Source organism: Clinocottus analis, unplaced genomic scaffold, assembly GCF_023055335.1.
Source record: "Clinocottus analis isolate CAN_PGR_092001 unplaced genomic scaffold, fCliAna1.0.p SCAF_8, whole genome shotgun sequence".
Classification (NCBI taxonomy): domain Eukaryota; kingdom Metazoa; phylum Chordata; class Actinopteri; order Perciformes; family Cottidae; genus Clinocottus; species Clinocottus analis.
In genome coordinates this window covers 14,763,001-14,787,480 of record NW_027176240.1, presented here as the reverse complement: position 1 = coordinate 14,787,480, position 24,480 = coordinate 14,763,001, and the positions used below count along the sequence as shown (strand labels likewise).

General features: G+C 41.2%; 1 protein-coding gene across 3 annotated transcripts; it reads left to right on the top strand.

The window, feature by feature from the left end:
- Positions 1-967: 967 nt before the first annotated feature.
- sptlc3 (serine palmitoyltransferase, long chain base subunit 3) lies at positions 968-23,098 on the top strand. Of its 3 annotated transcripts, none has more exons than XM_068568121.1 (12): positions 968-1,143; positions 2,675-2,866; positions 4,017-4,171; positions 5,079-5,227; positions 10,933-11,057; positions 12,325-12,418; positions 14,481-14,586; positions 15,854-16,073; positions 18,325-18,451; positions 20,521-20,656; positions 21,870-21,999; positions 22,109-23,098. In XM_068568121.1, exons 1-12 carry the CDS (start codon positions 1,045-1,047, stop codon positions 22,220-22,222), a joined length of 1,647 nt encoding a protein of 548 aa, XP_068424222.1. In that variant the 5' UTR covers positions 968-1,044; the 3' UTR covers positions 22,223-23,098. The 3 variants fall into 3 exon arrangements, with proteins under 3 accessions (XP_068424222.1, XP_068424223.1, XP_068424224.1); XM_068568122.1 differs by lacking the exon at positions 968-1,143 and adding an exon at positions 1,489-1,747; XM_068568123.1 differs by lacking the exon at positions 968-1,143 and adding an exon at positions 1,950-2,087.
- The last annotated feature ends 1,382 nt before the right edge of the window (positions 23,099-24,480 follow it).

Below are 24,480 nucleotides of genomic sequence, written 5' to 3'. Positions count from 1 at the left end.
ACATAATCTAAAAAAATATTACATAAAATGTTCTCATTACTTACTGTTCAATTCACAGCTGTCCAGCACTGTGAGCATGAGTTCAAGCCCCCATGATAGCAGTCATCTACCTTCCCTGGTGGTCCACGAGGCAGACCGAGACACACGCTCAGCTCCAGATGGAGCTGAAGGCCCTCTGACCTGTGAATGCATGACGTTCTGTAACGAGAACAAGACATGTGCCACATTTTAGTACTGTGTATTACTACGTAGCTCGATTTTCAGAAAATTAATATCACATTAGGTGTATAAAGCCTTGAATTTATCAATTTCATAGTCATATTACTTGTGTGCACCATTACACCATGCACACTGATGATGTATTTCGGTGTGTACTGTTACTATATCAACACTGGACTGGCCACTCTCAAAGATAAGGCAAGAAATGGCATCGTTTTTTCAACACTCTCCAATTATGTATTATATTGTTGCCTGACCTAAAGTTAGATGAAACAATGACAATACAAACTTCCATGGAAGTAAAATCCCAATACAAACATACTCAATTACATATTAAGTTTGGTATACATTATAACTGTTTAGTAGTTGTACTAGAACACATCGTATTTGATAAGATCCTGCTATTTTGTAAGTAGCTACTGTATAGTATGGTATGCATGCAATATAATAGTACGAAGTTGAATTACTAAACATTTATACGGTATTTATACACTTCCTTTTTATAAATACATCTATTCATGAATAAATATGTTCATATATTCAAAGAAAAATTATATTAAAAAACCCCAATCTGCATCATAAGTTTCGTAAATTTCATTTTCGGATAAAAGGAGAAGAGAGATGGGGCTGGCACAGCATACCGAAACTGTATACAATAACTGAAGTGTGACTCTTTTTTTTTTCTTTTTGGAGAAGCGACGCTCAAACACAGCAACAATTCACGAGAGGCTGAACCGAGGCAACAAAAGGAGGAAGTCACCTGGGTGAGCTCAGTAAAGCACACCTGACTGTCAGACAGAGGAGCCCGCCGCCGCTGGAAGGAATATGGCAATAACTGCGGCCAACGGCAACTTACAGCATCTGAGCCTGAACGGACTGAAATGCGAAGACATCAAGAGGAATGGCTGTCTCAACAAAAGAGAGGTATTTACATGTTGTTTTATTTGTGAACCAAATCGTTTCGTGCACCTGTCTTGAGGTTCCTGCACTGACTCAATGTATTTTACCATTTATTCAAGGAGAAAGTATTACATCTGAGCCAGTGTTGATTTAATCGGTAAAATTCTTCTTCTTTTTTTTTCTTTTTTTTACCCGAAACGACCTCGGTGACGTAAGCAAACTTTGTAACTAGAAGTTCCTCAGCAATCACATAATATGCTTCAAGCAGTAACACAATCCCCAGTAGTATAGCAAGTCCTTCTAGTTTGTTACGTCCTACGGTATCAATAGTTGTCATGATAATATTAATGCTTATCTAAGTGGAGTGTCCAGTTGCATTCCTCCGTATCGTAAACCTGCGTTACCTGTTACATGATTTGCCTGCTGTTCCCTTTAACCCGGGATTTCTTAGTTCCTTAGCAGGACATAGTAAACAGCAATATATGGGCGACCGACCGCGCCCTGAAGTTCTTCCTATTTATAAAAACAGGTTTTCTTGCCTTTAGGCTGAGTATCTGTGATGCCAACACCAACTACTAACATAGTGTAGCCGTCTAATTTACTGATGTCTGTTCAAATAATTCAGCTGGTAAGCCTTATGTCACGAATATATGTGAAATTGTATGTTATACTGTGTCGTGCAATGTCCATAGTATTAGCTAGCTCTGATGAAGAATGTAGTAGTTTTACCACCACTTGAAATTGCTTCAGCTATCAACAACGAGCATGCAGGTGTTTTAAATACGATTGACGCCTGACTCACGTGATGCTTCACGTCAGGTGAGCTAACATCGAGCCTGATGTTAGCATCACAGCATCAGTTGGAGTAAAAGCTAACCAGCCTCAACTAACTTTTAAAAACCATAGCAACTTTTCGACAGCGTTTCCTTCTGCTTGAAGGTGTAACAGGAGCACAATCCTCCAAGAAGGTTTGTATGAAGCACTCTTACGTCCCTTTCACAAAGAACAGTTTAATTTCATATCAAAGAGGCGGCTGTTGAGCCAAACAAAAATGGCAGCCTGAAGTGATATACAGTATTCCGTTGGTGGTGCCAAACAAGATGTTATCAAGAAAAGGTCTTCTGTCATTGGTTAAATAAAACCAACAATAAAACTTGTTATCTTGTTAGTTTTTATGGTACCTGCTTCCCAAACACTTGCAACACCAGAGGCCCACTCCTTTATTTTGACAGTATGGATTTACTAGCTAAGAAAAATACATACATACATACACACACACACACACACACACACACACACACACACACACACACGCACACACACACATACACACACACAAATGCATGTCCCTATTTATCCATAACATTACTATCTAAAATCGTCCAGTTTGCTTGCTTCAGTGTTGACTAATAGGTCAGTAACTTCTGTGCTCCAGTATCTGTCTCCTCTAAATTGCGGTTAATTGGTGTGTAACTACACTTTAATTCAAACAGTATTGTTCTGTCTTGTCTCACCTGCAATGTAAGACAGCTTTTGTGGGTCTCTTGTTGTATAGAAAAATGGCCCAGGGACCGGCGACGCCTCCAGGCAACACAGGCAGGAGTCCTGTGAACAGGCCCCGATGTACGTGGCTGTCATGACATACCTGGGCTTTGGCATTGTCACGCTGTTTGGCTACTTCAGAGATTTCCTCAGAGCTGTGGGCTTAGAGAAGTGCAACATTGCCCAGGAAAGAGAGGAACAGAAGGTCGGTAAAACATGCATTCAGCACAAACATAGGCATATTGCAGGCGTGCACGCCATACTGTAGAGACACACGTGCACCCAGACAGTTGGGATAGAAGAGCAGGAATGCCTTGGGTGTCAACACAGTTTGTGTTCCCCTAATTATTTCAATTTTTTGCTCTTAAGCCCCCTCTGCCTCCTTCCCTCTTGTTCCTTTGCACTATAATGTTGCCATGGGTGAGACAGGACACCACAGAGAATATCGGTTGAAGACCTAATTAAATCTCAGGGGATTCACGTTCTTTTTTGGGAACTGTGCTTTAGTTTTAAGAAAAGACATGAGCACTGCCACATGAGAGCCATTGTATTACCATAGATTTGATTCATTTTTTTAATCCAAAAAGTGTAGTTTAATTGGTTGTAGTTAATAGTTTATTTTGTGTGACTCATGCTGTGACCATTTTTTGTTCATATTTCAATGACACAGACATATGTATCTAGAAGCAATAACCAGGCAAATCACACAATGTGATTGACAACAATTATTTTCATAGTGAAATAAATGGAAGAAAAGCTTTACTGATGTAGGCTCTGTCGTAATGGTGGCTTTATTGTATCAGACATACAAAGTGAGATAACAAAGGCAAAGGCTCAAATGAGCTTGGTAAACACTAGCAGACAATACTGTGTTGGAAGTACAGTTTGTTTAAAGGCTAAAGTAGTGTACTTATAACTCTCCCCCGAAGTTAACAACTTGAAAAGATGGTTTAAATGTTTCTAAGGTAATTACAAATGTCAGCTACAGTGATTTAATGCAAAGCTAAACACAATAAAATGAACACCTGTGTGGTTTTAACGAGTCAGAGCGTCAAACACAAACCATTTACTACACAGAAGAGCTTACTTACCTAGCAAAATACATTCAGATAAAATGCAAGAAAACGTCTGCTTTTAACTCTCAATTTCTGTCTTTGGTTCTGTCTTTCTGTCTTTCGTTTAGTTTTTTCTTGTCCATGCTAGCCATCTTTATGATAAAGAATGGGCAGTTTAGTTTTTTAGGATAGCTTTGAATATGTTAAATTTGAGAAGTTTCCTGCTCTTATTGTCACTCTGTGACATCCTGCTACTTGCTGCCTGTGAAGCTGTTGAAAATGTTTCTTCTTTGCACTCAGGATTTTGTACCTCTTTATCAAGATTTTGAGAACTTTTACACTCGAAACCTGTACATGAGGGTACGGGACAACTGGAACCGTCCCGTATGCAGTCTGCCTGGACCCGTCTTCGACTTGATGGAGAGGGTGTCTGATGACTACAACTGGACATTCAGGTACTCAGTCATTCATGATAAAACATACTACAAATTAGACATACTGTAGGCTTGTAATTTTAAGCACATTAACTGCTTATGAAACATTTCCATCTTAAGAGAGACCAGCAAGTGTGAACCCAAACACACCTCTTCTGTGGCTAAAGACTATACAACCAATATTTAATTAGCTAAATCAAGCTCTTGCTCTCTGAGCTAAGGGGAGAGAATAACTAAAGCACATGGGTGTATGTCATCAGCGAGGATATGTCAGCCCTGAATTTTGGATGCAGTTAAGATGCCTCTGTGTTGCGCAGCAGGGTCAGGGAATATATTATGAAAAGGAATATGAACAGAACCACAGGGAGGGGATATGACATTATGAATCAGGAAAGAGGGGTAGGCGTGGATTACACGTTTTAAGAGGTTTAACGTGACTGGAAAGAGTAAAAAAATAGTGCAGTCAGCTACCCAGCGTATGGTGATCGGGCAAAGAGACATGAGGATGTAGACCATAGTTTGGTGCAGGTTTACATAAGAGAGAGATCAGATGATGGAGCAGCTTTCCTAAAATTCTTTTAAAACGCTGATGCTGACTTACAGTAAGGCTGACTGACCTGGTGAACTTGCCTCTTGGCAAAATGTCCATATGTACAGCATAATGACTTGTGAATATGTGATTATATCCTGAAAGATGTTCGAGGAAAAATGACTAACAGGTGCTGCTTACGCACGCAGCCACTGCTGTTAACCTCATTTAAAAAAGTATTGTAATTGCTCCTTAATGAACTGAACTCCACCGACAAGGAAACGAGTTAATAATTAGCAATTGTGTTTAATTGAATGTCGATTACTTTTGAATTCTCTGCCTACGTGTAGAAATGAAAGGAGAAAAGCTAAGCGATACTTAATGTTGACATGCTTGCAGGTTAACCGGAAGGACAATACACAATGCCATCAACATGGGTTCCTACAACTACCTCGGTTTCGCTGAGAACAATGCGGATTTCCTGAAAACGGTGGCAGACAAAACGCGACAGTACGGGGTTGGGGTTTGCAGCACCAGGCAGGAAATGGGTGAGTTTGTGGTCAACTTTCAGTCATGCAGATAAAAACAAAACTTGTGGCACTTGTTAGCTTCAACAAGGGCATTCATTTTCTCTTAAGCAAAGTAAGATCCACCTCATAATTCAAGTTAAAAGAGCATCTAGCGGTGTGTCTTTCACTTCATCTTGCAGTACTTTACATTTCTCTTTTAAAAGTCTCTGGCAGACCCTGATGACACTGACGAGGCTGAGTATCAAACTGGTAATGAAACTCCATCGCCCTCATCACATATGCCATCATTTATTATCTTTCTCATGAGTTATACTGCCTGCGTGTTTGATTATCCTTCAGTGGCTGCAGTGTAATGTAAATTATTCAACCTTTGTTGAATTATGTACCATTTGGGCTCAAGCTGAGATCATTACATACTAGTCCATACGGAGGAGTGGGTGAAATTATAACCACAGTGGTATGTAATACCGTGAAACACCCTGGACATTAGGCATGATGCAAAAGCAATATATGTGATGGAAGGGAGAGAAATTGCCGGTGGGTGGGAATGGTTGTCTGTATTAGTCAGCCCTGCGATAGTCTGGCGACCTGTCTAGGGTGTACTCTGGCTTCGCTTAATAGCTGGGATCGACACACACACACACACACACACACACACACACAGTAGATGGAAGTGATAGAACAGAAAGTGGGATCTGTGGCTTCAGATGAATTTTGAACGGTGTTGTATCCTTCAAACATTTACCCAGCTTTCGGTAGTGCTTAAGTGCTTGTGTAATAGAACTTATGTTACGGCATAGCAAAGTTGTAAAATCTGGGCCCAATTCCTCGTACCTGGTTCAACAAAGTCGATCTGTGGAAAGTAGTAGGAGGCAGACACACGATACTTAGTCCAGAAACCCGAAGGTGTTTATTGTCATTAGCAGCTATGCTACACAGGTTACCAAACAGGTATATATAAACAATTAAAAGAAACTAAACAAACAAACATCTAACTAAACTGAATAAATCACTACTCTGTGTTAAGGTAACTTAGATTCACTTAACATAACCTCACGTGCACACAGCTACACAGCAAAGGTCTTCCTTTCTGTAACATCCAAAGGCATCTGTTTAAATACAGCCTTTAATCAACAAGATTTGGTTTGCACCCTTAATGCAGGGGAAACCATTTACCTCTGAACACATGTTAAGTCACAAAAGCTGTTCTTCAAACCTTCACTTCAGGTTTAACTCCCAACATATGATATACCTTGCAAACATGCATAACAACTCCAAATCAACCTAAATACATACTTTTACATAATCAACCTACCCCCCTTTCTTGGCCTAACCCATGATGCCACAGCTGGCACCATTCAGTGTATAAATTGGAGGAAATGGCAGGTGGAGACATATGGGCACAAGTGGTAAGTTCTCACCCACTCTGTCACACAATCAAATGTCCAATTATCCAGCTTAACCTAACGAGATGATTGACGATAGGATATGTTGGTTCCCCGAAGGCTGATCTGCGTTCATTCTAACCAGACGTCAGTCCTCAGGATAATTGCGCCTACCCGCTGTTCTTAAAAAGAGAAAAAAGTTGAATGCCAAATTCCTGATGTTCTCTTTCTAAAATGGCAAAATGAACTCAAAAAAAGAGCGTCACTTTTCTCTGCTGACGAGCAGAAGATGACTACATATGATGAATTTAGGTCCATAACCATAGCAAAGTCTAATGGTGCTTTCACATTCAAAGTGTAGCGAATATTTTCAACACTTCCTGTTGTGCATGCAGTATAACGCCGCCTCCGCTGGTCTTGCTAGAGTCACATAAGCATCGTAAAATATCAGACGTAAATGTGTCAGTGTTAAGAAAATGTATCTGCTGATTTTAAGTGCCTCATCACCCAAAAAAATGAGATTATATTTATTTAAATATGCCTGCTGGTAGTATACAAATTCATATATACTTACGAGGATAAATGTACTGTATGCGCGTATGTATCATGAACTATCTATGTGTCTGTTCATGTAGGTGTAGATTACCATATAACTAGGGAGTTTGAATATGTGTATGGGCGGATCAGTATGTATGTCTTATTCATAATCAGACATTCAATCAATTGAAGCAAGGATAAGTATTCTTATCTTGAGTCCACCGTAATCATCTTATACAATAATGATATGTATGGTGTACTGTAATCTGTCATATAATTATGAGTGCTTTCATCACATCCATAGGTTTCCTAAGCGCTAAATAAACGTTACGAGCAGCACGGCATGTAGCGGCTTTCACGGTGTTCTCCACATCGCCATCAATGAGGAAGGGAGCTGCTTTTTGTCCAGTGAACTTTCACTAAACCTGCCATAGAGCAGATTACGGGATTTCGATGTGTTGCGATGGTGTTTTATCTAAACTGGCTTGCAGGAACCAAAAACCCTGATCTATGTCATCATAACCTTGAGATTATCCAGCTTGATCAGTAAGCCAGGTACGAGGAACAAGGCTCTGATGATCGGCAATTAGCTGTTTTATTGGTCAAAACATGCCAATGAGCAATAAAACATAATGAAGCTCACAGAACAGGCCGCAAAGTTGACTTGAGAAAAAGGAGTTCCTTTTCTTACTGTCGAGGAGGTTCAGTTTATGGTACTTCTGACACCACCTGGCTGTCTATCTACTGAGAGCAGGCGAGCAGCGAGCTGACATAAAACGCGCAGAGTGGGTCGTGTGGCTGCCTCGTGTTTCATGATATCAGCAGTTTGACAAGAACAGAGAAGACCAAAGGAATTAAAGGGCATGTGATGGTTAGTTATACGTTTGTTTGTCAGAGAGCAAGCCCCCCACACACACACTCACACTCTTCCCTCCTCCGCACCATCCATTATTCATTCATGTGATTTATTTATATGTTTATTTCTCTTTCAAAATGGGACTGTTTTTCCCTGGGTTTGTAATCTGTGTTTCAACTGGCTCACTGTGAGGGTGAAGGAACAACATGCATTTCTCCCATGAGACCTTATTAGGCATCAAATTTTAAAGACACGACTATCTCTGTCGTAGCAGTGACGCCATCACCAGTGTTTTAGTTCACATGCAGCAATTTGTATTGGTATTACACAGGCTGTGTTATTACTTTATTTTGAACCACTTAATTTATTCAGAACAAGAATGATGATTATTTAAGGCAAGAAACAGGCAAAAACTGTTTTCTACTTGCACTGGTCAATTTTGAGATTCTGGGCTATAGCTTTCTTCCATACCATGTCTTCCTTCAGACCAGTGTCAAGAAAACATACAAAATGCACATGAAGGTGTTCATCTTATTACTTTGTCCATTTGAATCTGTTATTCTAACTGCATGCATTTGTATTAGATAATACATTGATTGTATATTCAAACATAATATTTTCCAGAAAACTTTAATACATAATGTAAGATATCAGCTGGGGAAGTTTCATAGTTATGTATATTCTGTAGAATTTAACAGCAGGGTGTGTTCATCAGTCAAAGCCTGATTGACATTTTATTCATTTGTTATGGTTATTAACATTATTTACAAATGTATGGAGGGTTAGATTTAATAGAAAGAGATTTACAAAATTCCCGAGGTGATAATTGTTGACTCTAATATGTCAACAATAGGGAACAAGAATGATGAGCATTGCTTTATCAAATGTTCAGATTTCTGTTCTAGAAACATATGCTAATTGGCAGGTATTAAATAAGAAACGGCCTCATTTGCATATGTTGCATGATGATATCTAGTAATTGTGTGACTCTTCACTTGTAGTGACTCCTCGTTAAGAACATTTTACTCTTTTCTGTGCCGCTCACGTCCTCTAAGTCCACGTGTTTTGGATTCAAGGTTCTTTTGCAAATGTTTCATCTCATGTCTCCTTCTACATTATCTGATATAAAATAATTTTAAATTAAAGCAGTTAAATTTCAGCCTTTTTTTAAGACAACAATTGATTATTTGTACACAATGTCAAGTTCAGTTAAATATTTCTGCCACAACAGTATAGAGTATGTAAGTGTACAGAGAGTGCAATATAGGATTTTTGTTATATTGAATAGACATGCAAAAGTAGATACGAAGTGCACTGAAAGCACTCCCCATGACTTGTAAATACACTGATGTGTCAAACATTCATGGATTTGTATTAATGGATAGCTCCCTGGCCCAGCTTCTCCTGCAATAATTAACATACAGTATATTAGCGAATGAAGTTGTGCTTTTAAATGAATGACAAATTACCAAAACACACAACGTGTTCAGCTACAAGCACATATTAAGTATTTTACCATAATGTTTACACAAATAAATAACGTAATAGCGCTGTTTTGTATGTTCAAGAGTTAAAACTGAGCCATAAACGCTGTTCTCTGACTCTTGTCTGCATTGTTGATAGAAATGATTAACTCATCTGTAAAGCCTTTGAAGAGAAGTCTCAGTCACAGTTTCATTTTACAATGAAAGAGAAGGATTTAGCTTGGATCTTTGCAAGCACAATCTTTATTATCCGCCACAGTAATGCTCTCCAACCTTGGCGATTGTTGTACAGCTTGATGACTGTGATGGCAGAGAGGTGACCTTGGTGAATCAGGGATAGGGGATCTCACCGAATGAGATGCATATTGCTCGAGAGCTAACTCAAATCAGCAGAGGGAGTGTGATCTAATAAGGACTCTCTCACCTGCAGAGATTCCAGACCTCATGTAAAATGTTCTATGTCGAGAGCAAATGCCGACGCGGTCTGATAAAAGATGCTGCTCATGCCAGCAAGGGATGTGAGCCTGAGTGGTTGAGGAAATATATGAATCGATTTGTCTGGGTTGAGCTGCTTCACTGTGTTGTGGTTTTAAATACGTAGCTCAAGATATATTTCCCATTCCTTCCTGAGACATTCAGTCTGTAAACTTTTTAATAATTGCTCTCTGGTGACTGATTGTTATTGATTAGTATCCCATTTATATGAAAGTAATGACTTATGAGGATTAGCACAATATCTCAAAACCAGGCTACATTTTAAGTAATTTAATCTTGTAGAGTTTTCTTGTAGAACAATATTTAAATGTAATAGAGTAGCTATAACTTTATTTATATATATATATATATATATATATATATATATATATATATATATATATATATATATATATATATATATATATATATATATATATATATATATATATACTGCTCTCCCTGTAACTCACATTTATAACACTAATTCTTTTTCACCAGCTGGCTGGCAGTACTAAAAGCACCCATTTTTATTGCACAAAATAGAAAAACACCATGTCAGGTGACAGATTACAATGTGATACATTTTCACAATTAATTCTGGTTCCCCGCCTGCCACATTGGGTTATAACCAACTGCCTCCGTCCCAAATTGTGCTGCAGAACCACTTAAGACTTTGCTTGACTTGACTTGCCTTGATATTATTACCTGTAATGAAAAAGTGTAGTTGAACTAAATTACAAATTTACCACATCTTGAGTCTTTATAAATTCTTTCGAATGCCCAAAGAGCTGCTGGCTGATGCTGTGTGCTGGTGGTCCAGGCTGTTTGATGTGGGTCCCTTGCTTTTATCACAGGGCATTCATCTCTGTCAAGGCTTGTTATTGGATGACAAAAAAATTTAAAAAAAGAGTCTAAAGGACTCCCAGATAAGGTACAGTGATCTTGTCATGGTGAGTTATCCTCCTTGTGATTTGTGTCTTGTAGGTACCCTGAGCATCCACGAAGAGCTCGAGCAACTTACAGCCAGTTTCCTCAGAGTAGAGTCCTCCATGACTTTTGGGATGGGTTTCGCCACCAACTCAATGAACATTCCAGCAATTGTGGGCAAGGTTTGTGATTTAATAAATGCCACATACAGTGTAATACAATTTATACTAATATATGAGTGTCATTTTTTCCAGTGCAGCAGAAATTAATCTAATTAGCCCAGCTTTTGTTCCTTCCTTGCATATGGCCTAAATTAAGGAATAAACAGTCAACTAAACTCAGCTGAGAACAACTCCTGACCCACCCCCATTCATTAAAATCATAATTAAACATTACAGTAGCCTGGAGGATAAGGCTGTGGGCTTGCATAGCTGCTTTCAGTCACATAGACGAGGAGCGGCAGGCTTTGTTAAGAGCACTACTCCAGGGTTTGATTAACCATACTTTGGCCTGTCGGCACACCAGCCTGGCTCACACGGACAGCTATGCGTTACCAGGGGCAACACAGAGCTTGAATATCGGTGATTGGAACGGACAGGAACAAGGGGAGGTCGGTTGTTTAAGTGATGAGAACGAAGTCCTTTATGCAGCTCAAGAGGTGCGGCAGCCCCTGAGGCTGCAGCCCCAACAGTCACCCTGCAGGGCCTGGGGGTCAACCTAAACTGCCAACTCTATCCTACCCAGAGCTGCATTAGAGTGACAGCTGCTGGTAGACCAGGGACCAGGCCAGCTGGACCGCAGGCCAAAATGAGGGTATCCATCACTGAGACGGTGTCAACATACCCTCTACAAGAGTTCATTCAAACTAATGCAGTCAAATGCTCAGAGCGTCAGTGTTAAATATGCTAATAATCAGGAGAGAATTTCGTGAAACAGCGGAATTCATTTGCATGCTGATTTTTATGGAATATGAAGCACCAGACTCTTCATTAGGGAAACTGTGATGGGTTTGGCGGTCGAAACTTCATCAGGCAACATGTGCAGTACATACGACTGTTATCATACACAGAGGAGCTAGAGATAGAGCATTATGATGGAGGCCTGGATGGGAAGCGGGCCAAGAGGAGTGGGCTGTAATTGTCCTTTTAGAGCAACACTTATTATAAAGCACATTGCACAGCACAAAGCAACAAAACATATCTGAAATTCAGAGAAAATAATGCAATCTTGCAGAAAACAGATTGAAATGTGTAGGTTGGCAGCACACACAAGGGTGGTTTTCATCCGGATGCGGTTATACTGATGATGGCATGTAATGTACATAACATAATACTGTGTTTTGTAAGTGATTTTAAGAATGTAGGAACATGTGATTTGGCTATAACACTGAAATTTAATGGCTTTCTTGAGGATATTTGAATGAAATCGTTTCACTTTTCTCATTTCCAGGGTGGTTTGATACTGAGCGATGAGCTCAATCACACATCTCTCATCTTGGGGGCAAGGCTGTCCGGAGCAACGATCCGTGTGTTCAAACACAACAGTAAGTCCAGTAACTGTTGTGTTATAACACAAGTTGTAGCGCTTCCCCTGACAACAACATGCATACACATGCTTTATACCAGCCATCATGGGTTGTTTGAGTTTGCCAACATGGTGCCTGAAGTTTACTGCTCCTGCCAAATAAACATTGTTGATACAGCATTATGATGTGTATCGCCATAGATTATGTGTCGATGAAGTCTGACTTTCTGTTTCTGCCACCACCACTGCTCACATTATTTTAACTGTTACAGCAGCAACTGTTGCTGCTGCGAGAAGCGCAGTATTTTTGTGTGGTACAGGATTTGCCTTAGGAAAGACCTACTTAACATTCTGTGTTTACAGCAGCAAATGTAAAAGCTTTGGGTTCAATTCACAGTCACGACTGTGTTTTATCCATGAGCAGAAGAGCAGCATGATCAAAGTTTGTTTTGAGCAAAAATGTCACCTTACTTGAACTAAAGGCTCTCTATTTCATGATCGAGTTACACACACTGTCAATAGATAAGATAAGGGAGAATCGTTTCATCAACATTCATCGTGCTTACATTGGAAACATCCAGTGCTCTTTCAGGGGACAGACAAAAACGAGCCGGTCCTGTGGCAGCAAATGTGTCCTGACAGGTACAAGCCGAGTCAGTTATGGGTCCTCCAAGCAGATCCCAGAAGCCTGTGTAAAGGCAAAGAGCCCTCAGGCACCTGAGTAGCTGACCCCTCCCTTCCTTAATACCTCCAGCACCAGACATTCATTCACTCTTTTATTAGTAGGCCAATGTTTACCGAGAGGGCCCAACCAATGAACTCAGCTAAGATAAGCACAGACACAGTTTTTCTTGTGTGTTTTTTTTAATAGAGCAACCACCGTCTATATAATATTAGAGATACTTTAATTATGGTATTTCAAATGTGTCAGCGGTATATGCTTGACATGGAAGAATGGAATTTCATAACAGAGAGCACATGAACTGGTTTGTCCAGTCTGGCTGTGTGAGGCTTCTGTGTTGGACATTTTTCAAATAGTCAGGACGCTCATTTTGATAGATGGCATTCCTAATCTTTAAAGTCGCATATTCAGTGGGAGGTTAGGCATGTTTTGTAACGCTGGTAGCGTCAGTGCACCCAGGGGGTCAGTACAAAGATAACATATGAACATTTTGTAAATTTCCACAACTTTGCACATTTCTTGTGTCAAAGCAAAGACTCTCCGTCCCGCTCAACGTAGTCTTACAGCTTATCCCGAATCAGTACTTAACTGTGAAATAATCTTTTCCTCATTCTTGTCTGTGCACTCAACAAACCCCTGTGGATTTCTCTTTCACTGTCTGGTTTCCTGAATGTAGATTTTAGAGACACTAGTGGTGCTCTGGTGTGATTTTTTATCAGAGGAGCATCTGCTGCCTCTTGAGTAAACCTGTTTTTGTGCCGAGGGAGCTTTATCGATCATCTATGACAGATAATTAGGTGTGACAGGTTCACTCGCTGCTCAAAATGGTTGGTTTGTGGTCACGCTTGCTGTGTTAACCACAGCTATTCAACACTGCCCTCTGCTGGTTTGCAGCAGAAGTGCATTAACAGTGCCGCCTGTTATAAACCCTAAAACCCCAACGTGGAGCCAAATTTTCAATCCTAATTTTAAGCAACCATGCAGAATGCACTGAAGAGACCTTTGGCCAAACCCCATTTAAGCTTGGTTAAAACCTGCCTGACACAGACATCACAGGTGTTCATTTGCATCAGAATGAAGAGGTATTTGCTGTGTGTAGTTTGTGGAAGGTGTTACTTGCAGATAAAGCGGTGCCATGTGTACTCTGGGAACTGCCCTGCCCTGTGGGACATGTTATTCTGCGTTCTTATGGAGTTCCTCGCAAGCTATGATCTGATTTGTGCTGCACTCTACACTCCGGATCAGTTGTTTACATACCGAGGGCTGAGTTGCATAACAAGCCGACACTACACTTGCAAACATGATTATGTGTTAAATTAAATTTGTATTTGTATTTGTGTGTGTGTGTGTGTGTGTGTGTGTGTGTGTGTGTGTGTGTGTGTGTGTGTGTGTGTGACAGACATGCACAGTCTGGAGAAGATGCTAAGAGAGGCAGTTTGCTCAGGGCAACCACGGACCCACAGGCCCTGGAAGAAGATCCTCATCATGGTGGAAGGCATCTATAGGTCAGCCGTCATTAAGGAGCACACACACACACACACACACACACACGCACACACATTGGAGTAGTCGCTCTCTCACAGACACATATCATTGGTAAGTTAAGCTGTTGTATCTTTCTTTGTAAGCGTAGGCTTCCAGGGGCTCTTTAGCACAGTCAGACTCAGGTGGAAATCTTAAATTGTAACCTAAGGAGACCTTTAACTTTCAACCTGTGTTAAGAAGTGCCTGTAATAGTCTCTTTTTCAATTGCTTCCCTCACTACCGTTGAATAATAGACCGTGTGTGCATGCGTGTGTGTATGTGTGTGCGTCTCCATGGTTGGGTACTGTTTCATTACTAGAGAGAAGAGAAAGGTACCGTGTGTGTGTGTCTCTCCCGGCAGTGCGCTATCCTGAGTCGTAGTGACCCTCTCCATCTGCTCATTAGCTCCAAATCAAGGCCAAATGGAGCCACAGAGATTGACTTGGCTACACCCCCAGTTCCAACTGCCACGTTATTTTTCCTTTCTTCCCTCTTTATAGCCTCATTTCAGCGCTTCTGAACGAAAACACAACATATTCATTGTGCATCAAGTGACGTTTGTTTAATTGTTTTATGTTCCTTTTTATCAAGTAAAGAGCAAAATCTGGAACATGGCTATCAGTTGGTATCAACCTAACCATTAGTTTCACAACAATCCTGGTAATTTGAGAGACAACTTAATTGCATGTAATCAGAGCGTCTTTATCAGGCAATAATGCCTAATGTCAGGCTCAGATAATAAAGAAACCTTTCGGTACGGCGCTGCAAGAACTAATGCTCCATCTCCCTGTAACATCAAAAGGCTCAGATAGAGAGTCGGCATGCTTAGCTATATCCTGGCCCTGCCTTTGATGTCCACCTCGGCCCCGGTGAAACACTGTCTTCTGTCATTTCTCAGCCATAGCAAGGATAGCAGGTCTGGGATTGCTCTATTTTCTCTAGCTATACACTCACCAATGCTGCCTGTTTGTAGCCTTAAAAGGTTGCAGCACATGGGAGGAAGAGATGGGAGAGAGGTGGGAGTAAAGTGAAAGAGTTCAGCAGAAAGATTCTTGGAAGATTTTCAAATTATATAATATGCATTTACAGACATACAGATGCTCTGCAGTGGATACAGTGGGGCCAGGGTCAGATTCTTTCCCTTTTGAATCCAATCCCTTTAAGAGTGTGGTTTATAATTAATGAAACGTGCACATCTTGTTCCTTTTGTGACTGTATGCTCTGCTTGTGTGATTTTCATATGATTAGCATGGAAGGCTCAGTGGTGCGACTTCCTGAGATCATCGCTTTGAAGAAGAAGTATAAAGCATATTTGTACCTGGACGAGGCCCACAGTATCGGTGCAGTGGGACCATCAGGGAGGGGAGTGAGCGAGCTGTTCAACGTCAACCCAGCTGACGTGGACGTGATGATGGGCACCTTCACCAAGAGCTTTGGGGCTGCTGGAGGATACATCGCAGGGAAAAAGGTAACTTTCTGTTTTAGCTTTTCCTGCTTTCATATTATTGTTAGTAGTCCATATTCATATAGTTATCACTGCGTTCTCACTTTGAATGCCATTTCCTTCTTTTTTGTTTTGTTTTATACATATAGTTTAATTCTCTACAATGTCTTCCACACATTTATTTTAAAGGAAGGCCTTCTAATGCCTTGTCACCTAATGTTTTGAGGTTTCATTAGATAGCTGGCAGTATAGAGTGAATAAGACAAGATACATGTACAAAAAACTAGAAGGCATAAATAAGGTAAAATTACATATTCATCATCACTGTTTCCATTCAGGTGGAAACTAGTCTAGTTGCTATGCAAAAATAATTCCTCCTGGACCCAAACAGGGTCAAGATACATTTCAAAATATACAGCGTGTGGGTGGGATAAATCGTACAGAAACAATTTTAACAGCCTTAAGTAAAATGCCATTCTTATAAAATCAAATAACTGAGCTGAAACTTTCCTGACATTGTTTAAACTACCTGCCAACCATTGTCTGTACACACAGTACATTAACCCACATGGCTCCATAGGCGGTGAAAACACACCATACAAAGTATGTTCAAATATTTTATTTTTACCCCGGCCTGATTTAAACCATACACACTCCAGCACACCCTGCCTCCTTTGTAGCTCTCACATGTCCAACAAATGTTCCTCAGGCTGTGGCATCAGACCTTTGTAATTCCTTTTTACTCCATTAAAAGTACACTTTAGTACATACTAATCAACATGGCAGTTGATTAGAAAGCAACAGAGGAAACGGCCATGTTGCTTGAATTAGGTACTCTGTCGCCTGATGTTGGCTCAGCCCTGCTCTGCCATAATAAGAAGGTAAAGCTGGCAGAGGGCCAGCCCCTTCTTGTGGCGGGTGTCGGAACTGCGCTCCAGATTTAACAGGATGACTTTTAACAAGCATGATGATGTTTGAAGTAAGAACACTCTGCCTGGTTTGACAGCTGGCTGTAGTAAAGTCCTGAAAAAAACGGGCAGGAAAAGAGAGAGAAAGCCTTTAGATTTGAAGTATTTGTTGTTGTGGTGAAATCCCCAAATCCGACATTAAGTGGATACGGGTTGACCGACAAAAGACTCTGCAGATGTGTTCTGGAAAACAGTCATGTTATAGCTATTTTATTAGAGTACCAAAAATAAATACGCCAATAAATACACTCTAAGCTCCTTCTAATTCACTTTAACCTTGCATGTAGGAAGCTTTTATTCATCAACCCTTTTCTCAGAACTTGGATTGCAGTGAGATCAGGATATTAAATACATCCGTTGGAGCGTGTGTGCCCCGTTCTGGCACCACTTCTACTCCCCGGCATTGTGGACATGTATCACCATGTCGGTACTGCGGCCGCTTTGCGGCTGAGGAAACACTCTGAGCTGTCAGTCCACGCCGCAGACGTGAGATGGATTTCGGACATGTTCCCTTAACCGGTTTATCTTGGTCGCAGCGAAATCCTGCGAGGGCCCTAAAGCGGTCGAAATCCCCTGCCTTAAACGAAACCAGATGTCAGGTTGTTTCAGGGTTCTTATCCTACGTTTGAGCATTTCCCACTAAAATCCCCTGCCCTTGTGTGTGAGTGTGTGCGTGTGTGCGTGTGTGAGTAAGCCGCAGCCTCAGCCCAGTAGGGACAGATGGCTGTGAGTGGAAATGGTGGCCAGACAGCATCTCCGGCTACGTGTCATCGCCCCGCGCCCACTGGCCACCGCGCAGCCACTGAGCAGCAGCCCGTCACAGCTCCAGGCCCCGCTCCCAACCTCAGACCACTTACACTCGCGTGCTCCTAGGACCTATGACCGAATCGGTTTCCTGAAACTCTTCTCTTCTCTTGACAACTTGCAGAATGAATCTCTTGCTGACAGTTAGGAATAATGAGCCCGGCAGTCCTCATTCTGGCTCTTTTTAACCACAAATTAGTGAGCGGGCTACCTCAGAGAGAGAGCAGGAAAGGGTCCAGAGCTACTCTCCAGTCAATGCCAAGATAGTCATAATGACAGAGAAATGACTTGAGGAATTGATTCTCAGGTGTTGACTATACATGAGCTCGCTCTAGTGGTGCTACGATAACAGTGCAGTGCCACACTTCTGTTTCATAGCAGGTTTTGAAATTGACAGTTCATGTCAGTGAACGCATGTATACTTTGGTTTCTAAATGTTTAAAAAGAAAGTGTATTGTGAACATACTGATGGTATCTGATTGTCACTGTGTAACGTGCTGCAGGAGCTGGTGGACTACCTGCGGAGCCATTCTCACAGTGCAGTATACGCCTCGGCCATGTCCCCTCCTGTCACTGAGCAGATCCTACGTGCCATGAAGTGCATCATGGGAAAAGACGGGCGAACAGAAGGTGAGTGCCTGAGCTCATTGCGGCTCTCCCCCAGTGTAACGTCACCCTTATTATCCACATGCTCGTCAAAGCTGATGTTCTTTACACAGATAAATATTATGCCTGGCTTATAAAATGTTTTACACCTTTTAATATAATTTTAATGGAAACAATAGCAAACTAAATCCAGAGGACTGGACCAATGTTAACATTATGAGTCCAGACCTGCAGGGAAAGACAAACAGCTGCTTGGTCAGAAAACATGGTAGCAATTACGGGGGGCTGCAGCGGGAGAAAGAGGGGGGACATGCAGTCGTGAGCACACGTGACCCCAACGAGAAGGAAATCATTTTCATATGTGTGTCTCTCAAAAGGTTTCTGCTTAAACGGCATCAGACATTAGTGCAGGAGAGTAGTCATTACCAGACCGGTTACAATACTGCCAGAGCATTGAGTTATTGTCGTTGTAGTTCTGGTAGTAGTTGTAATGGAAGGAGAAGCAGTAGGAATGGAGTTAGTACTTGTAATGGTGGAGATAGTAGTGGTAAGTACTACTACATTTTATCCAAAACTTAGGACAGGTGTTAAGAAACGCCAGTCCTTTCATTCATTTGAATGTGCATAGTGCGTTTAACCTCCAGCGACTTTGGCAAAAAGAAGGTTACAAAAAATGTTTGAACACACGTAACTACATCATGCCGAGGTGTCAAATGACAAAACCAACAATCCAGAGCTGTAGCACCCTGCTTTATACATTAATCGTTGTGCAACCCCACAGTTTTAATAAGCCATTAGGGAAAACCCTGATATAAATGCCACAACGCCTGATTTGGTGTGAATGCAGCCTTTATAGTGTGCTCAATGAGACAAAAACTGCACAACATGTCTGCCATTGGATGCTGAAAAGGGTTAATCACTCCAAGGACTACAGCCTGGTGTCTCCCAGTTAAGGTGTATCGCAGTTTCATGAGTAACTTTCTCACCTGGCTCTGAACTAGACATGCTTCACATCTGACGCAGCCCAGCGAAATACCAGTAGTGAAGAAATGAGTCTTGACCTGTCTTTCAGAGGGCAGAACACAGCAAACAGAGCAGTCTTATAACAATTTGGCTCCAACATCCATCACAACACGATAAAAGCCCACTGTGACAAGAAACGTCACATACTCTGTATATGTCTGATACGTTTTTATACGTCTTTCTCTCAGTCCTCCTCTGCCCTCCTCATCCTTCTCGTTGATGTTGAATTTCGCACTTTAAAGCAAACTGGAGCTCTGAAACGGGGGGAAAAGTCCTGACAGACAGCTCCATCCACACATTCTCACCCACTCAAATGATTTTGGAGTCTGGCAGCAGGTTTTTGACCTCCTTGCCCTCTATCTTCGCAGAGAGGAACAATTTATAAGATGGGGCCTGTGCTTTTTGGCAGACAGCAGAATGTTATGTTTTTCCCTCCCTCCCGTTCTCTGCTGAGATAAGGGGATTTAAAGTGCTCTCTTACATCCCCATGAACGAACTGCCAATCCGTTCCCAGGTAATCAGAGGGAAACATAGTTGTGTTCCAAGGCTGATTTACATCATTCAGAAACACAGGGGGTTTGCAGGGCAGGCCACTTCGTCTGTCCTTGATTTGGTTTTTAATACATTTACCTGAAATACAGGTGATACTTAAGCATTATTTATTTTCCGTTACAGTCATGGCTGCGCTCCAGCAGCAGTCCACAGTCCACTCATTTTGTGCGAAATCCATCGCATCCAATTTGCAAACCCTCCTTTTGGCAGCATGCATGTGCGTACACCATGCCGTCAGGCGGACAAAACTGAACCATCTGCTGCCGCAGCTGAGTTGTAATCATGAGCAAGTTCGTAGTGGAGGCTGGAATGGCCCAGATGGAGGTGCAGGATTCAGGATGAGATGGCACTGCAGAGACCTCACACTACATTAGCTACTATTGACAAGTGATGTCCCTCCCTGCAGGGGACAGGACAAATATGCATTAAAAAATAAGCACCGTTTTACTGGTGTTGTTTTGTTTTTTATTGGTGTTTTACTCATGCTTATCTGATGGTGTGCTCATTTTTAATTGTAGGCGTTAGACGGATCCGCAAACTGGCAGAGAACACCAGATACTTCAGGGCCAGGCTGAAGGAGATGGGCTTCATCATCTACGGCAATGATGACTCACCTGTGGTTCCAATCCTGCTCTACATGCCAGGCAAAGTGGTGTGAGTACACTTCAACTCTCAACAAAAACACCTGCCTTTTTCAAAGAACAAGACTATTGGGATGTTCATTGAGCATGGACTAATTGTGGAACAATAAGTATCAACTTTACTGTCCCTTGTCGTCACAATCAATTTGTCTAAGGGGTTTGGATGGCTGCCATGATAAACACTGCAGATGAAACCGTGGTGAGATTGTGCCTGTATGTCTGTAGACTGGCTGACTGTTACCACTTTAGAAACATCAGGTATTGATTAGGCACAACCATGGGTTCAGGAGGCCTCTCAGATATAATCAATTGGGTATAAAGTGTATTTCAATGCCAGTCACCACTATTATCCACGAAAAGGCTAATCACACCCAGTAATTTGGTATAATCAGCAGCTTCTGGTTGTTGTTGTTTTTTTTAATAACAATTGCAATGTTATTTGTTATTTAATCATTTTGAGTTTTCCAACTGGATTTTTATCTTGTATCTGTAGCTATTATATTATGTATCAAATCGACTTCCGGATATTTATGTGTTACATTTTTTTTGGGGTTGCCTGTCCCTATAACAAATAATTGTTGTTAAATGTGCTGTTTGATTGAGGTTGTGCACTAGTACACACATCTTCTAAATTATACAAGACTGTCAACGTTGGCGGCGTCACATTCGATGAACCATTTTCGAGCATCACCATATGGTTTGAATTCTCCAAACTGTCCACTTTGCCACAAAATTAAGAGTTTTTTACTGATTGTACGCACTAAAGTAGAATTCATCAGAGGTATGCTGATTCTAGCCCTTTAAAATCCTTAGTTATGTGTTCTTTTTTAATTTAAAGATGCCACACATCCCAACTACATAATTGAGGATTTTGAGGGGCTCGGAGAAGCATTCCTCATGACTTTTACTGTGATGAGACAAAGCAGTAAAAACATCCTTATTCCGAGGTGGCGTGTGGGGCCTTCAGTCTTCAAACATTAAAATGTGGGCTCAGTTTTGTATTAGCTTGGCAACGAGGGATTTTCCAGTTATATGTTTAGCATTGGTAATGATGAATGTGACATTCAGAATGAATTTCCTTGATGCAGATAGATATCCTCACTCAAAACCTTGTAAAAATCCCAAAACAATCACTTTTAGTGTAATTCACTTTTTGTCCTTACAGCCATTTGTTGATGAGAATATAAATTAAGGGATATTTTCTCTTCTCTCTGTTTTTTTACCAGGGCTTTCGCTCGAGAAATGCTGCAGAGGAAAATTGGCGTAGTGGTAGTCGGCTTTCCAGCCACGCCGATTACAGAGGCCCGAGCTCGCTTCTGTCTGTCTGCATCACACACCAGGGCCATGCTGAACCAGGTACACACACTTTTACCAACATGACGCTGCTCTCTGGGGCTTTAGAACCTCATTTCTTCCCCCTGAATCAGACATAACACACAATCTGAGACTGTTCCTTTGTCCTCAGGTGCTGCACCATATGAACGAGGTGGGAGACAACCTCTGTCTGAAGTTCTCACGACTGCAATATTCCTCTTGTCCTGACCTCTGTGATGAGACAGACTCTGAGCTGGGCAGCTGATATGACCCTTGACACCTTCATTTCACAGTGTCAAAACCAAGTCTAAGTGTCCATGCCACAGCAGACCCATAAACACACAACGCAGAGTAACACCCATGTCTCACAGCAGAAGAGGGGCCAAATGTTTAGCAGCTGCTTTTTATATGTTTGTAAAACATTGTGATTCAACAGAACAATTACTTGTGCTTCTGAGAGGCTCTATATGAAAATTTTGAATACATTTTATGTAAAAACATGGAATTATTGCACAAGCATTGCTGGATGGGTCTAAAACTCCAGTAAGATGTAAATTATCTGTTTATATTGAGGCGAATCCCTTTGTTAGTTCAGTTTAGAGGCTTTTCTATTAACTTGTGTCTATATTTAGACATAAAAACTTTTTATGGAAGAATTTTTTGCTTCTCATGATGTAACATCCGCCTCCATTTATTAGAAATGTTGGTGGTGGTTAATATTAGAGAATAGTGCACCGTCTCTATGTTGATGGAAGAAGTCACATTTATTTCTCAAATATGAAGTAGTAGTTGTGAGTGATGAAAAGGGTGTTTGTTGTCATTTCACCGCATGGTTTAATGCTGCATTGTTAAAATGTTGAGTTGGCTGATTGTTGTTTTTTTTCCCAGTAAAAGAAACAATGTTGAAAATGTCCTAAATGTTGTTGAAACAGAAAGCTACAATTATTTTGGCTTCTCAAAGTCCCGAACGTTCCCTTTGGATCTGTCTTTTACTGACGCGTGTTTGATTTCACAATGTAAAAGATATGGTTTAAATTCTCTAAACTCAAGACTGACGGGATTAAGCCGAAGATGAAGATGACGAAGATACTTCTGCTGCGTTCCATCAAGAACTGTTTTTATAAAACTTTCCTCGGTGTAAGACCACTTTCATCTCCAAGGTAAATGATAACCTCTCTGTAAATAAAAGATCATGCAGCAATTACTCAACTGCTGCGTTAAATCCCCACAACCCCCGCGCAGACTAAAAAAGGTGTTATGGCTTGTTTTGCGGTGAGACTACTCATATTCACCGAGACTTAACAGCTTCATTGATGATGTTTTAAAGACCTGCTGTTCCCTTTCACACACAGACTGCGTAACAGTTGTGAAGGTAAGCATGCAGAGTATGCAGCACCTGAGCCAACAGAAACCTAAACTAGCAATTAACGCCAAACTCTAAATTCTCGTGGCATGGGGTAATCATTTGATTAACACAGGAAGGATTATAGATGAATGATAAATGTGTTTTCACAATGTGTCAGACTGTTTCTAGTCGACACTTGTTTGCCCCCGGGTCATTACAGTGTTTGTGTTTTTTTTTCCTCACCATAAACAACATAGTGATGAGATTTGGCAAGTTGGATTGCAATATGCAATGCATGCGGGAAAACATGCTATGAACTGCAAACAAAGATGTAGTAGGAACAAAAACCCATTGAAATCTAAGGTAGATACGACACATTCTGTGAGTATCCACATCTGGTTTCTGTAGCCAAGAACAACAAAGAACAGTTCCGCTCACATGTGTGATGTCGTACTGTACCAACGCCCTGTTCCATAAAGATCTTGAGATGTGAAAAGGTGGCCTCACAATGCTGCATTGATGTTCACGGGATGTCTGTTAGTCATTTGTGTTTACGTTCACCTTTAGTCTGCGTGTGAACATTCTGAAATGCATTGTGAGTTTACAGCAGAAGACAGATGTGTGTAAAGAGAAATTGAAAAGCTTGAATTCCTTCTCAGACATAACTCCGCATTGCAGACAGTGCTCAAATACTAAGCTCCACTGTGAATATGCAGAATGGCCAACTAATTTGTTGAGATTTATGAGCAACAGATGCACAGCAGGAACGATGCTTGTTCATATTTGAGAAGGAAATTATGATCGAAGAAGATATCATATTGTTGGCTTTGTAATACAGACATAATAGGGAACTGATTTCTAGAGGACAAATGTGTGTGGTTCAACTGATGGAGGCCTCATGAAACCCAAAATATGTGTGTGTGTCTTCATCTGGGCAGACCTCTCATTATATAACAGTCCTACGGGCAGACAACTCGAGTCATCATCAACTTTTAACTGACTTCCTACTCCAGAGCCGTTGTTTTAAAGATACGTGACGAGGTACGAGAGCACACTTCCACGTCAGTGACGGACGGGAGCACGAGTCACGTGTCGCCAAACTTCCCTCCAGTCACTTCTAACTGCTCTGAGTTTCAGCAGAAGTGGCAAATGGTCCGGCGCTGCATGGCATTCAAAAC